Below are 16,278 nucleotides of genomic sequence, written 5' to 3'. Positions count from 1 at the left end.
CTTTTCAGAAGGCAATCCCCGGTTCCTTCTCGCGCCTTCCTGAAAACAGGAAATTGGTGTCACGTCATGCCAAGAGCTCTTATTCGACCTCAGATCAAGCTATACACTCCATTTCTTCTCTCACTGCCTATTGACATCTAGTGGAAGGCGTATGAAGTGCATGTATACTAATACATATCAAGCAAATTAATAGGGATGCCCTGGAACAGAGCATCGATTTCAGATTTTCCACTTCCTGTCAGGAAGTTTGCTGCAAAATGAGTTCTGTTTTACTCACAGATATAATTCAAACGGTTTTAGAAACTAGAGAGTGTTTTCTATCCAATAGTAATAATAATATGCATATTGTACGAGCAAGAATTGAGTACGAGGCCGTTTTAAATGGGCACCTTTCATCCAAGCTACTCAATACTGCCCCTGCAGCCCTAAAAAGTTAATCTGATACGTTTGGAAATTTTCATCTTCCTTTCAGGACCAGAACGAGGCTGTAGTTTTCTCATCATAACGCGCAACCCAAATGGCGTTTTTTTGTGATAAAAGTAATATTTATCCAACAAAAAGAAGATTTGTTGTGTATCTGGGAGTCTCGTGAGTGGAAACGTCCGAAGATTATCTAAGGTAAGCGATTCATTTTATTGCTTTTATGACTTTCGTGACCATGCTAATTGGGGGCTAGCTGTTGTAGCATTGAAAGCTACACTCACAAAAGCTTGGATTTCTTTCGCTGTAAAATATATTTTCAAAATCTGACACCATGGGTGGATTAACAACAAGCTAAGCTGTGTTTTGGTATATTTCACTTGTGATTGCATGATTATAAATATTTTTAGGAATATTTTGCGCCCTGTAATTCAGCGGTTGTTTAGGAAAATGATCCCGTAAAAGGGATCCGTAGCGCAGAGAAGTTACTAATCTGAACTTTACATAGCTTCTCTCAGATCTCTGATTGTCAGGGTGTGCCACTTCGTCTTGTTGCTACTGTACATCACATGACCTGTGTAGTCTGGGTCATCACTCAGAGTCACAGGATTCCCCTCAGCATCATTTTTAGTGAACCAGAAGGTTGTTATGACGATGTAACCACTGGTATATGTGTAAGAGCAGGACAGCTCCACTGTTGACCACTTCAAGGCACAGATACTCTGAGTGGTGTAAGTCACACTCCAGCCATCCTGACCCAGTACCACTGAAACACAGTCACTCAACACAATGGTAGCAGAATTAGGACAAGATCTATTGTCTCACACTGAAAGTAGGGTTTGTCCACAATGTTGCCGTAGTTGCTGAATTGAGTGTGAATGGAAACCACAATTAAGCATCACTCGGTGATGTGTGAAAGATAACTATTTAACCCTCCTGCTGTGTTCCGGTCGAATTGGACCGATTTTCTCTCTCTGAAAAATGTAGTGTCGGAGGAAACACTTAACTGACGACTGACGTCAGCTTGCAGGCGCCAGGCCACAAGGAGTTACTAGAGCACGATGAGACAAGGACATCCCGGCCGGCCAAACTCTCCCCTAACCCGAACGACCCTGGGCCAATTGTGCGCCACCTCATTGGTCTCCCGGTCACAGCCAGCTGTGACACAGCCTGAGATCAGGCAGTGTTGCCTTTGCGCTCATTGTTGAATTTGCGATTTCCAACTTGATGTGCAATGTTTATGTCCAATGGCCGATGAGAACCGATACGTTTAATCTATAATTTCTATTCATATGACAAGGATTGAAAAGGATTTGCCAGTAGATTGCCAACTTGATGCACGGTGATGACTGCTTCTCTAGCTTGCTAGCTAAGATTTTGAAAGTATGATGTTGCCATGATCAATCTAATCAAAGCTACGGTAGGTATAATGTGATTTGACGTCATTATGTCTGTGGCCAATTTGATTGTATTTATTTATTTCACCTTTTTTTAATCAGGTAAGCTTCAGCGATTTTTGCAATTCGTTCCAGTCATTGGCAGCAGAGAACTGGAAGGAAAGGCGGCCAAAGAGGTGTTGGCTTTGGGGATGGCCAGTGAGATATACCTGCTGGAGCACGTGTTACGGGTGGGTGTTGTTATCGTGACCAGTGAGCTGAGATAAGGCGGAGCTTTACCTAGCATAGACTTATAGAAGACATGGAGCCAGTGGGTCTGGCGACGAATATGTAGCGAGGGCCAGCCGACTAGAGCATACAGGTCGCAGTGGTGGGTGGTACAGTGGGGAGAACAAGTATTTGATACACTGCCGATTTTGCAGGTTTTCCTACTTACAAAGCATGTAGAGGTCTGTAATTTTTATCATAGGTACACTTCAACTGTGAGAGACGGATTCTAAAACAAAAATCCAGAAAATCACATTGTATGACTTTTTAAGTAATTAATTTGCATTTTATTGCATAATAAATAATACATGGGACAAGACCCGTGTCACGAACCGGCTCAGAGCCCGTAACAAAAGGGAGACCACGTGGAGATAAGGAGTAACAAAATATATTTATTAGATAAAGAAACTAGGTATAATATACAATGGTGTGTGTAATCAGCAATCAGCAGTGTAAGTGAATGTTTTGCATGCATGAATGTGATAATGCAGGGTGTTGAAAGATGCTAAAACAAACAACCAAAAAGCACCATGAAACATAACCGAATCTATCAAGGTGTCTACATGGAGAGAGTCACCTCCATGAATGGGGAAGTGGTGTATTTATCCTGGGAGAGTGGGCCCAGGTGTTTCCCATGTAGCTGACGACCCTCCCAACTCCGCCCACCGGCATCCTAATAAGGAAACAAGAGCAAAGAGAGAGAAAACGGTAGACAGAGTGGGAGGGTCGTCACACCCTTAAAACAAGTGCACAATAACAAGTAGCATGGAAGTCGATACAACAGCACAGGTACTCACAGAACCAACAGACATGGGAACAATAACCGACAAGGACAATGGGGAACAGAGTGCACATATATAACATACTAATCAGGGGGAATGGGAACCAGGTGTGCGTAATGAGACAAGACAGTCCGGGGTTGGTGGTAATGAATCCAGTTCAGTGACGCCTGGAAGGCCGGTGATGTAGACCTCTCGAGCTGGTGAACGGAATGTGCAGCAGTACCGGGGGATCTGTGACAGTACTGATTACATTTATTATTATAAAAAAACAAGCAATATCTTCACACTGAACAATAGTATCAGGTAAAATTAAATATAAAATGCGGAATAATGTCTGACAGCAATGCAAAATAAATCATCATTAACCTTTTACGGGGGCAGCCCGACACCGGTACACTTACGACAACATCCAGCTCAAAGTGCAGGGCGCGAAATTCAAAATCTATTTTTTTTAAATATTTAACTTTCACACATTAACAAGTCCAAGACACCAGATGAAAGGTGCACATCTTGTGAATCAAGCCAACATGTCCGATTTTTTAAATGTTTTACAGGGAAGACAAAATATGTAAATCTATTAGCTAACCACGTTAGCAAAAGACACAACTTTTCTAACTCCATCAGTTTCTTACTCCATCAGGTGCTATCACAAATTCGACCAAATAAAGATATAAATAGCCACTAACCAAGAAAAAACTTCATCAGATGACAGTCTGATAACATATTTATTGTATAGCATATGTTTTGTTCGAAACATTTGCATATTTCATGTATAAACCATAGTTTACATTTCAGCTACAATCCGAAATTGCACCGAAAGCAGCCATAATATTTACAGACACCAACGTCAAATAGCTAATTACTCATCATAAAACATTTCTGAAAAATACATAGTCTGCAGCAATTGAAAGACAGGCATCTTGTGATTCCAAACAATATTTCCGATTTATTAAATGTTTTACAGCGAAAACAAAATGTATCGCTATATTAGCGTAGCTACAAAAGACAGAAATAATTGGGCGCCCACGGCCAGTTCACATGCACGACAGATATATGAAATAACATCATAAAATGGGTCTTACTTTTGCTGATCTTTCATCAGAATGTTGAAGAACGTGTCCTCTGTCCAGATGAGTCGTTGTTTCGATTCAGAATGGCAAATTTCCCTCTTCAATTAGCATTGGCACTAGCCGAGTGGCATAAATTTCTCCAACGTAAACACAGTCAGAGGACGGAACACGGCAAAACTCCCGAATAAAGTTTCAATAATCTGATTAAACTATATTGAAAAAACATACATTACGATGATATGGTCACATGTATCAAAAAAAATTCGAGCCGGAGACGTTAGCCGTTCGTTACCAAGGCAAAACAGAAGTCAATCCCACTTCCTTCAGAGTACCGGAAGTGGACGGTCACGTCAAAGAAATAGGTTTTTTTTCCACCACAGACCAAGAGGAGCACAAAAATTTCTTCTCTGACATCCTCTTTACACCAATAGGAAGGCGTATAGAGTGTCAGCAGACTCCTAAGTGTTAAGACCATGTATAGGCATCAAGTTGAAAAGAGCATCGATTTCTGACATTTCACTTCCTGGTCAGGAAAAGTGCTGCAGAAGGACTTCTGTTTCAGTCAGAGAAATAATTCCAACTCTTTTAGAAACTAGAAAGTGTTTTCTATCCAAAAAGAATAATAATATTCATATTGTACGAGCAAGATTTGAGTAGGAGGCCGTTTGAAATGGGCACGATTTCACTGGCTACTCAACACTTTGCCTTGCAGCCATAATTAACATCAGGAGCAACTTGGCCCAAATGCTAAACATTTTAAAAAGCTTTTATCAAAATTATCCAAATTAGTTGCTGATAAAGTAGAACTTTTGGTGTCATAAAACATGTGCATATGGCAAAATCCCATAGAAATATAATCTTAAACTATAGACTGGTACAAGATTGGCACACAAGAAAAGTAGGCTATTAAATATGGAAATAGAAAAATATAACTTATCTCATATTATCATCAATATACATAATTATCATTATAAGGAAATAAAAAATGTATTCCAGCATTTACTGAAAAGTTAAAGTTCATGGTCTGGAAATAGTGGTATTAGGCCTAGTTTTGGATTGGAACCTTAGCTCTTCAGTCCAGGTTGTGTGGTGGTTGTCTTCAGTCCAGGTTCTGTGATTTCTCTTCAGTCCAGGTTCTGTGATTTCTCTTCAATCCAGGTTCTGTGATTTCTCTTCAGTCCAGGTTCTGTGGTGGATCTCTTCAGTCCAGTTTCTGTGGTGGTTCTCTTCAATCCAGGTTGTGTGGTGATTGTCTTCAGTCCAGGTTCTGTGGTGGATCTCTTCAGTCCAGGTTCTGTGGTGGTTCTCTTCAGTCCAGGTTCAGTGGTGATTCTCTTCAGTCCAGGTTCTGTGGTGATTCTCTTCAGTCCAGGTTCTGTGGTGGTTCTCTTCAGTCCAGGTTGTGTGGTGGTTATCTTCAGTGGGAGATTCCCCTCACATTCTGAAAGAAGACATACTGAATTAGCACTCCCTCTAAAATGTTATGGACACACACACACACACACACGCACGCACGCACGCACGCACGCACGCACGCACGCACGCACGCATTACCGTGCCAGGGTGTAACTCTGGTGACCTGGTCTTCATGTTCAGAGGTGTGTACGTGTCACTGTTGGGGTCACTGCTAGGGTCAGGATGGACACTCTGTGGACAGAAAGAGAGAGAGAGCGAGAGAGAGAAAGAAAGAGGGAGTGGGAGACAAGGAGAAGGAGAGGGAGGGAGAGAGGAAATGCATGAGTTCTTTGAATCACCGGTCTTTCCATCATTTTCTCTAAACACATTCAAGTATAAAACACACACTCCTAAGCAAACCAAATGAATTATAAGAGACTTACTATCAGAGTGTCGTAGTCAGGGGACATGGTCCTCATGTTCAGAGCAGTGTACGTGTCACTGTTACAGTCAGGACGGACACTCTGTGGAGAGAGAGAAAGGTAACAATGAAAATAGTATGAAAGAGACTGTCATGTCACTCTTAGTCAGGACGGACACTCTGTGGAGAGAGAGAGAGGTAACAATGAAAATAGTATGAAAGAGACTGTCATGTCACTGTTAGTCAGGACGGACACTCTGTGGAGAGAGAGAGGTAACAATGAAAATAGTATGAAAGAGACTGTCATGTCACCGTAAATGAATGAAAATGGAGTTGTAACCCCCTGGGTGCACGTTTAGTTTGTTGCCCCATTAAAACCTTTACTTAATACCCATCCCGGATCCGGGATCCTCCTCTTTAAAAAAGCTGACTAGCATAGCCTAGCCTAACGGGACAGGGATATCATATAATATAATTTTCATGAAATCACGAGTCCAATACAGCAAATGAAAGATAAACATCTTGTGAATCCAGCCATCATTTCCGATTTTTTAAATGTTTTACAGTGAAAACACAATATGTATTTCTATTAGCTAACCACAATAGCCAAACACACAACCGCATATTTTCACCATGTTTCCACCGCATAGGTAGCTTTCACAAAACCGACAAAATAGAGATATAATTTGTCACTAACCAAGAAACAACTTCATCAGATGACAGTCTAATGACATGTTATACAATACATTTATGTTTTGTTCGAAAAATTTGCATATTTGAGGTATAAATCATAGTTTTACATTGCAGCTACCATCACAAATAGCACCAAAGCAGCCAGAATAATTACAGAGAGCAACGTGAAATACCTAAATACTCATCATAAAACATTTATGAAAAATACATGGTGTACAGCAAATGAAAGATAAACATCTTGTGAATCCAGCCAATATTTCCGATTTTTTTAAGTGTTTTACAGCGAAAACACAATGTAGAATTATATTAGCTTACCACAATAGCCAAACACACAAACGCATTTATTCACCGCATAGGTAGCTTTCGCAAAAACCAGCAAAATATATAAAATGTATCACTAACCTTTGGACAACTTCATCAGATGACAGTCTTATAACATCATGTTATACAATACATTTATGTTTTGTTCGAAAATGTGCATATTTAGAGGTACAAATCCTGGTTTTACATTGTGAATAAGTAGCCATGATGCACCAAATTGTCCGGAGATATTTTGGACAGTCACCTAATCTGACCAAAGAACTCATCATAAACTTTACATAAAAATACTTGTTGTATGGCAAATAAAAGATACACTGGTTCTTAATGCAACCGCTGTGTTAGATTTTTTTTAATAACTTTACAATAACATACAGCTTGCGTTATTGTGAGACAGCACTCACCAACACGACGGAGAATAGGGGTCAATATTTTATACAGAAATATGAAATAACATCATAAATGTTTTCTTACTTTTGTTGAGCTTCCATCAGAATGTTGTACAAGGAGTCCTTGGTCCAGAATAAATCGTTGTTTGGTTTTAGAATGTCCATTTCTTCTGTCGAATTCGCGCCACAATGCTAGCCAAGGTTACTAACATTCCCATCCTCTCTTGGCGCAAAGAACGGAAAACTCCAAAAGTCCCAATAAACATTGAATAAACTGATAAAACTCGGTTGAAAAAACCTACTTTATGATGTTATTATCATATGTATCAAATAAAATCAGAGCCGGAGATATTCGCCGTGTAAACCGAACGCTTTTCAGAAGGCAATGTCGAGCTCCGCCGCGCGCCTGAGAAGACAAAGAAAATTCCAGACCTGTCACTCCAAAAGCTCTTGTTCGGCCTCAGATCAAGCTAGACACCCCATTCCACCTTCCACTGCCTGTTGACATCTAGTGGAAGGCGTATGAAGTGCATGCATATCGATAAATATAAGGCAATTGAATAGGCAGGCCCTGAAACAGAGCCTCGTTTTCAGATTTTTCACTTCCTACAAGGAAGTTTGCTGCAAAATGAGTTCTGTTTTACTCACAGATATAATTCAAACAGTTTTAGAAACCTGAGAGTGTTTTCTATCCAATAGCATAATATAAATATTGTATGATCTAGAAAAGAGTACGAGGCCGTTTCATTTGGGCACGATTTTTTCCAAAGTGAAAACAGCGCCCCCCTATTGACAATAAGTTTTTAAGACACAGCTGAAACCCTGTTGTAACTGATACAATCACCTGTGTGTCTGCTGTAGCATCACTTCCTCCTGTGGATCTTCTGTAATGAGGGACAGAGTGAGTTCTGCTCACTGCTGACTTCTAGTGGAAGTTGATATGTTACTAATACATTTTAGCAGGTTTCTTACTTTATCTTTAGTTAACTAGGCAAGTCAGTTAAGAACACATTCTTATTTACAACGACGGCCTAGGAACAGTGGGTTAACTGCCTTGTTCAGGGGCAGAATAACTAAACTTTATATTTTCAGCTCTGGGATTTGATCTTGCAACCATTCGGTTACAAGTCAAAAGCTCTAACCACTAAGCTACCTGCCGCCCCAGGAAGCCTAGTGGATAAGGGCATTGGGCCTATAACTAAATGAATTAATTAAGTTAATAACAAATCAGTGTGCTAAGGTGAAAGAATAATACAAATATCCATTTTAACTCACCAGAACCACATGAGTCCAGAGAGACAGAGGATGAGAACCAGAACAACCACTATGATTCCTACAGCTGCAGTCAGAACTGATGATTGTTTCACTAAAAGATAATATAAATGATATAAGAACATGTTATTATGAAGTGAAAATGAATATACAGCAATACAGGACATTAATGCAATACTTGTATATAGAAGCCTGTGTATAGTTATAAACCAATGTGTAATAAGGCAAACTATGAGAAGATTACCTTGAAACATAATTTCTTATAGAACATACTTTTGTATTGAAGTATTAAAGATGTAACTTTACCTGCTACAATGATCATCAGAGCTGTAGAGTTCATAGATCCTCTTCCATTCTGGGCCTCACAGTAGTATTCTCCTCTGTCCTCAGAGATGATGTTAGTGATGCTGTAACTCTGTCTTCATGCTTTTGGTGAGGTTACGTTCTTCTTGTACCAGGTGTATTTGTCCACAGGTGGGTTGGCATCACTGCTGCAGGTCAGATTCACTGAACTGCCCTCCACTATTTCACCAGAGGGACTGACTGACACTGAGGTGTTCTTTGGGTCATCTGGTGGACAATATGTAACAACATTGTTTTAAATAGTGTTTTACTTGTGATTGAAATATGAGTTTAAATGTGATCCTCTGATCAAAAGATGAGGTTAGGTGTACTAACACTGAACGTCCACAGACACAAAAGAAGAGTTGAGACGTCCATTTTTATTCTCAGCCTCACAGTAGTATTCTCCACTGTCCTCAGAGCTGATGGTCGTGAAATGGTAGGTCTTTTCAGATCCTGTCAGTGAAGCTCCATTGTTCTTGTACCAGGTGTATTTGTCCACAGGTGGGTTGGCATCACTGCTGCAGGTCAGAGTCACTGAACTTCCCTCCACTATTTCACCAGAGGGACTGACTGACACTGAGGTGTTCTTTGGGTCAACTGGTAAAGGAGAATATGTCAGAGGGGTAGGACAGTAGTATATTTACAAATGACATGTCAAAAATATATTCTCTGTTAATGTCATAAAACTATCTAAAACTCTAACTAATACAAAACGTTAACAAATACAAATTTGGAGATGATTTAAGGACTACTTCATTTAATTGTAATTGTTTTGCTACCTTATCATTCAAACACTGAGCTGTACTTTACTCACACTTCACATCCATGTTTATGGTCCTAGACCTGTCTGTCCCCATCTCATTCTGGGCCTCACAGTAGTACTCTCCAGTGTCAGATGACTGGATTTGATTGAAGACATGCTGTGGTCCTGTCATACTCTGATATTCACCTCCATTCTTCTTGTACCACCAGGTGTAACTCTGGACAGGTGGGTTGGCATCACTGCTGCAGGTCAGAGTCACTGAACTGCCCTCCACTATTTCACCAGAGGGACTGACTGACACTGAGGTGTTCTTCGGTTTATCTGATGTAAAATACCAAACATTTTGTCAAAGTAATATTATCAATGAGTAAAACAATGATTTTGTCTAAAACGATTGATAAAGTTAGACATGTCTCTTTTGCCTGAATACATGATACTTGCTAAGCAGAATACTGTGCTATTGAACTGTACTCACACACTGCAGGAGAGTGGAGATCCTCATGGCCTTTCACAGCACAGAAGTAGCTGTCTACAGCATTAGGGAGGACTGCATAGAGGGACATCTTCTCAGTTACAACCTGTCCGTTCTTGTACCAGATGTAGGTGGGGTTGTCAGTCAGAGTACAGGTGGTGCTACAGGTCAGTGTCTTCTGTCCCTCTGCAGCAGGAGTCACCTTCACCAGCAGACCTGAAACAATATGTATAAAACCACATACACCTCTGTGTTAACAGGATGGTTAATATATTTTCTCCTGTAATTCAATATGATGTACAGTTGTATCATACGGTGTAGTATTACCTGTGACAGACAGAGTTGTTCCTGGGAAACTATGACCCCATTCAAAGTTGTCTGTTTTAAAAGTGAAGCGATACTCAGCTGAGTCTTCTCTCAGAACTGTGAATCTCAGGGTGAAGGGACCAGTCTACTCCACACGACCTGCATACCCTGGGTCTCTGGTTAGGTCTTCAGGGGTCGACTTATCACTTCTAAACCAGAATGTTGATGTGGTGTAATAATAGCCAACATAAGTACAGGATATGTCCACTGTTGACCCCTTTAAGACACAGATTCCCCTCTTGGTTTAAGTCACTCTGCTGCAGCGCTGACCCTGAACACCTGAAACACAGTGACATAACAAGAGGTCAAATAGATTATATTCTCAGTTCTTTCTAGAAATGCTAAAAGTTCTCAAGTTCTCATAGTGAAACCAACACACAGAGGTTAAACAGTATTACAATGATGAATTAAATAAACACTCACACACTGCAGGAGAGTGGAGACCCTCATGGCCTTTTACAGTACAAGAGTAACTGTCTGCAGCATTAGAGTAGACTGAATAGGGGGATGTGTTGTCAGTTACTATCTGTCCGTTCTTGTACCAGATGTAGGTGGGGTTACCAGTCAGAATACAAGTGGTGCTACAGGTCAGTGTCTCATACGCTGAATTCTGTTTAGGAGTCACCTTCACCTGAAAACCTGAATTAAAGGGGAGTAAAAACAGAGTACATCGTTTAGAATTAATGATTCATTTCCTGACTCTTCAACACTGTATAATGTGCTGTGCAGTGTTACCTGTGACAGAGTACATACATCTATGACATTGTCTGCCATTTCTATGCAATGATGAATATTGATAGGTAAAGTATTACCCTTCTCATTGACCTTAAATGATTGATACTTCCTAAGTAGAATCCTAGTTTTATACATACTCACAAACTACAGGAGAGTGGAGGTCCTCATGACCTTCAACAGCACAGGAGTAAATGTTCACAGAAGAATCCCAGACCACCAGCAAATTACTAGAGTGTTGTTGGGAAACAGGCTCATGTAGACGTTGTCCGTTCCTGTACCAGATGTAGGTGGGGTTGTCAGTCAGAGTACAGGTGGTGCTACAGGTCAGTGTCTTCTGTCCCTCTGCAGCAGGAGTCACCTTCACCTTCAGGTCTGAATGAAGAGAGAATAAAACATAAAATAACAACCCATAATTTCCACCTCCTACTACTAGAGATAAAGTAGTTACAGTATATCATCATGTTCTGTAAGTATAGTATTACCAGTATATCATCATGTTCTGTAAGTGTCGTATTACCAGTATATCATAATGTTCTGTAAGTATAGTATTACCAGTATATCATCATGTTCTGTAAGTGTCGTATTACCAGTATATCATCATGTTCTGTAAGTGTAGTATTACCAGTATATCATCATGTTATGTAAGTGTAGTATTACCAGTATATCATAATGTTCTGTAAGTGTAGTATTACCAGTATATCATAATGTTCTGTAAGTGTAGTATTACCAGTATATCATAATGTTCTGTAAGTGTAGTATTACCAGTATATCATAATGTTCTGTAAGTGTAGTATTACCAGTATATCATAATGTTCTGTAAGTGTAGTATTACCAGTATATCATAATGTTCTGTGAGTGTAGTATTACCAGTATATCATCATGTTCTGTAAGTATAGTATTACCAGTATATCATAATGTTCTGTAAGTATAGTATTACCAGTATATCATAATGTTATGTAAGTGTAGTATTACCAGTATATCATCATGTTATGTAAGTGTAGTATTACCAGTATATCATAATGTTCTGTATTAGTATTACCAGTATATCATAATGTTCTGTAAGTGTAGTATTACCAGTATATCATCATGTTCTGTAAGTATAGTATTACCAGTATATCATAATGTTATGTAAGTGTAGTATTACCAGTATATCATAATGTTCTGTATGTGTAGTATTATCAGTATATCACCATGTTCTGTAAGTGTAGTATTACCAGTATATCATAATGTTCTGTAAGTGTAGTATTACCAGTATATCATAATGTTATGTAAGTGTAGTATTACCAGTATATCATAATGTTATGTAAGTGTAGTATTACCAGTATATCATAATGTTATGTATGTGCAGTATTACCAGAATATCATAATGTTCTGTAAGTGTACTATTACCAGTATATCATCATGTTATGTAAGTGTAGTATTACCAGTATATCATATTGTTCTGTAAGTGCAGTATTACCAGTATATCATAATGTTATGTAAGTGTACTATTACCAGTATATCATCATGTTATGTAAGTGTAGTATTACCAGTATATCATCATGTTCTGTATGTGCAGTATTACCAGTATATCATAATGATCTGTAAGTGGAGTATTACCAGTATATCATAATGTTCTGTAAGTGCAGTATTACCAGTATATCATAATGTTCTGTAAGTATAGTATTACCAGTATATCATCATGTTCTGTAAGTATAGTATTACCAGTATATCATCATGTTCTGTAAGTATAGTATTACCAGTATATCATAATGTTATGTAAGTGCAGTATTACCAGTATATCATAATGTTCTGTAAGTGCAGTATTACCAGTATATCATAATGTTCTGTAAGTATAGTATTACCAGTATATCATCATGTTCTGTAAGTATAGTATTACCAGTATATCATAATGTTCTGTAAGTATAGTATTACCAGTATATCATAATGTTATGTAAGTGTAGTATTACCAGTATATCATAATGTTCTGTAAGTGTAGTATTACCAGTATATCATCATGTTCTGTAAGTGTAGTATTACCAGTATATCATAATGTTCTGTAAGTGTAGTATTACCAGGATATCATCATGTTCTGTAAGTGTAGTATTACCAGTATATCATAATGTTCTGTAAGTGTAGTATTACCAGTATATCATAATGTTCTGTAAGTGTAGTATGACCAGTATATTATCATGTTCTGTAAGTGTAGTATTACCAGTATATCATAATGTTCTGTAAGTGTAGTATTACCAGTATATCATAATGTTATGTAAGTGCAGTATTACCTGTCACAGTCAGACTGGTTCCAGGGAAACTATGACCCCATTCAAAGTTCCTTTGTTTATAAGTGAAGCGATACTCAGCTGAGTCCTCCTCTCTCAGATCTGAGATTCTCAGGGTGGTGGGACCTCTCTCCAAGGCTCGTCCTAAATACTCTGGGTCTCTGGTTATGTCCTTATGGATCAACCTATCACTTCTAAACCAGAATGATGACGTGGTGGAAAAATAACCAACTTAAGTACAGGACATGTCCACTGTTGACCCCTTCAAGACACAGATTCTCCTCTTGGTGTAAGTCACTCTGTTGCAGCTCTGACCCTGAACACCTGAAACACAGTGACAAGAGGGCATTATTTACACAGTGGAATCATGAGCTGCAGTTATCCAGAATAGTTATGCCATCCGGTATTGTGTTGCAGTTTGGTTAGATAACTGTGAGGGATGTTTAGCAGACAGAAAGTTCTACTTGAAAAGTTATATAAAAACTGAGTTAAATCCACACTTACACCCTGCAGGAGAGTGGAGATTTTCATGGCCTTTTACAGCACAGGAGTAACTGTCTGCATCACAAAAGTAGTCTGAATACGAGCTGGAAGTGTCCTCCTTTACTTTGAGTCCGTTCTTGTACCAGATGTATGTGGGGTTACCAATCAGAATACAGGTGGTGCTACAGGTAATTGTCACCCAATTTGGCCATCTTGATAAGTCACCTTCACCTGCAGAGCTGTAGTAGATCACATCATTAAAACCCTGAATCACCTGTTCTATAGTTTAATCACATGATGCAAGACATTCTCAAACACATTTAATTCTTAAATCTGTTTCATATATACAAATCCAATTTCTAGACCTAAATGGACAGTAGATATTAATTGAACAGACTAGCAGTATAAAGCATATTACTGTACCTGTTACAGACAGAGTGACTCCAGGATCACCATAATATCTCCCTTCAGTCTGATCTGTTATAAACCTGAACTTGAACTTAGCTGAGTCACTCTCTCTCAGGTCTGTGATTCTCAGGGTACAGTCGTTCTTCTTATCCCCATGATACTCCAGACGACCTGCATACTCTGGGTCCTGACCTAGATATTCAGGTTCTACACCAGTCCCCCATTTAGTGAACCAGAGGGTTGATGTGACTTTATGACTTTATGTCTGTAGATTGATAAACAGAGCAACTAAAAGATAAGAATGAGACCATACCTGCCACAGACCAGAGAAATACCACTAACACACTTCCTGCTGTTCTCAAGGCCATTGTTGTATCTCCCACCCTGCAGTCTTAGAAACATAAACAACAACTCACTTTATAGCTGGTGAATAACTACATACAAACCATCAGGGGCAGCAGGTAGGGCTCTAGTCAAAGCAGTGCACTCTATAGCTGGTGAATAACTACATACAAACCATCAGGGGCAGCAGGTAGGGCTCTAGTCAAAGTAGTGCACTCTATTGCTGGTGAATAACTACATACAAACTATCAGGAGCAGCAGGTAGGGCTCTAGTCAAAGTAGTGCACTCAATAGCTGGTGAATAACTACATACAAACCATCAGGGGCAGCAGGTAGGGCTCTAGTCAAAGTAGTGCACTCTATAGCTGGTGAATAACTACATACAAACCATCAGGGGCAGCAGGTAGGGCTCTAGTCAAAGTAGTGCATTCTATAGCTGGTGAATAACTACATACAAACCATCAGGGGCAGCAGGTAGGGCTCTAGTCAAAGTAGTGCACTCTGTAGCTGGTGAATAACTACATACAAACCATCAGGGGCAGCAGGTAGGGCTCTAGTCAAAGTAGTGCACTCTGTAGCTGGTGAATAACTACATACAAACCATCAGGGGCAGCAGGTAGGGCTCTAGTCAAAGTAGTGCACTCTATAGCTGGTGAATAACTACATACAAACCATCAGGGGCAGCAGGTAGGGCTCTAGTCAAAGTAGTGCACTCTATTGCTGGTGAATAACTACATACAAACTATCAGGAGCAGCAGGTAGGGCTCTAGTCAAAGTAGTGCACTCTGTAGCTGGTGAATAACTACATACAAACCATCAGGGGCAGCAGGTAGGGCTCTAGTCAAAGTAGTGCACTCTATAGCTGGTGAATAACTACATACAAACCATCAGGGGCAGCAGGTAGGGCTCTAGTCAAAGTAGTGCATTCTATAGCTGGTGAATAACTACATACAAACCATCAGGGGCAGCAGGTAGGGCTCTAGTCAAAGTAGTGCACTCTGTAGCTGGTGAATAACTACATACAAACCATCAGGGGCAGCAGGTAGGGCTCTAGTCAAAGTAGTGCACTCTGTAGCTGGTGAATAACTACATACAAACCATCAGGGGCAGCAGGTAGGGCTCTAGTCAAAGTAGTGCATTCTATAGCTGGTGAATAACTACATACAAACCATCAGGGGCAGCAGGTAGGGCTCTAGTCAAAGTAGTGCACTCTGTAGCTGGTGAATAACTACATACAAACCATCAGGGGCAGCAGGTAGGGCTCTAGTCAAAGTAGTGCACTCTGTAGCTGGTGAATAACTACATACAAACCATCAGGGGCAGCAGGTAGGGCTCTAGTCAAAGTAGTTCACTCTATAGCTGGTGAATAACTACATACAAACCATCAGGGGCAGCAGGTAGGGCTCTAGTCAAAGTAGTGCCCTCTATAGCTGGTGAATAACTACATACAAACCATCAGGGGCAGCAGGTAGGGCTCTAGTCAAAGTAGTGCACTCTATAGCTGGTGAATAACTACATACAAACCATCAGGGGCAGCAGGTAGGGCTCTAGTCAAAGTAGTGCACACTATAGCTGGTGAATAACTACATACAAACCATCAGGGGCAGCAGGTAGGGCTCTAGTCAAAGTAGTGCACTCTATAGCTGGTGAATAACTACATACAAACCATCAGGGGCAGC

At 39.8% G+C, this 16,278-nt stretch overlaps 1 protein-coding gene across 1 annotated transcript; it reads right to left on the bottom strand.

Moving 5' to 3' along the window:
- Positions 1 to 920: 920 nt before the first annotated feature.
- On the bottom strand, positions 921 to 11,427 carry LOC129846921 (sialoadhesin-like; the record flags this gene model as incomplete). Its single annotated transcript, XM_055914736.1, has 6 exons — positions 921 to 1,172; positions 5,491 to 5,583; positions 5,775 to 5,855; positions 9,110 to 9,366; positions 9,584 to 9,853; positions 11,247 to 11,427. Coding segments are annotated over 6 exons (1,134 nt in total), but the record flags the coding sequence as incomplete, so codon positions are not given.
- Positions 11,428 to 16,278: the final 4,851 nt, after the last annotated feature.

Source organism: Salvelinus fontinalis, unplaced genomic scaffold (assembly GCF_029448725.1).
Source record: "Salvelinus fontinalis isolate EN_2023a unplaced genomic scaffold, ASM2944872v1 scaffold_0650, whole genome shotgun sequence".
In the NCBI taxonomy this organism is placed as follows: Eukaryota; Metazoa; Chordata; class Actinopteri; order Salmoniformes; family Salmonidae; genus Salvelinus; species Salvelinus fontinalis.
The sequence above is the reverse complement of the archived record's forward strand: the minus strand, read 5'-3'. Positions and strand labels throughout refer to the sequence as shown.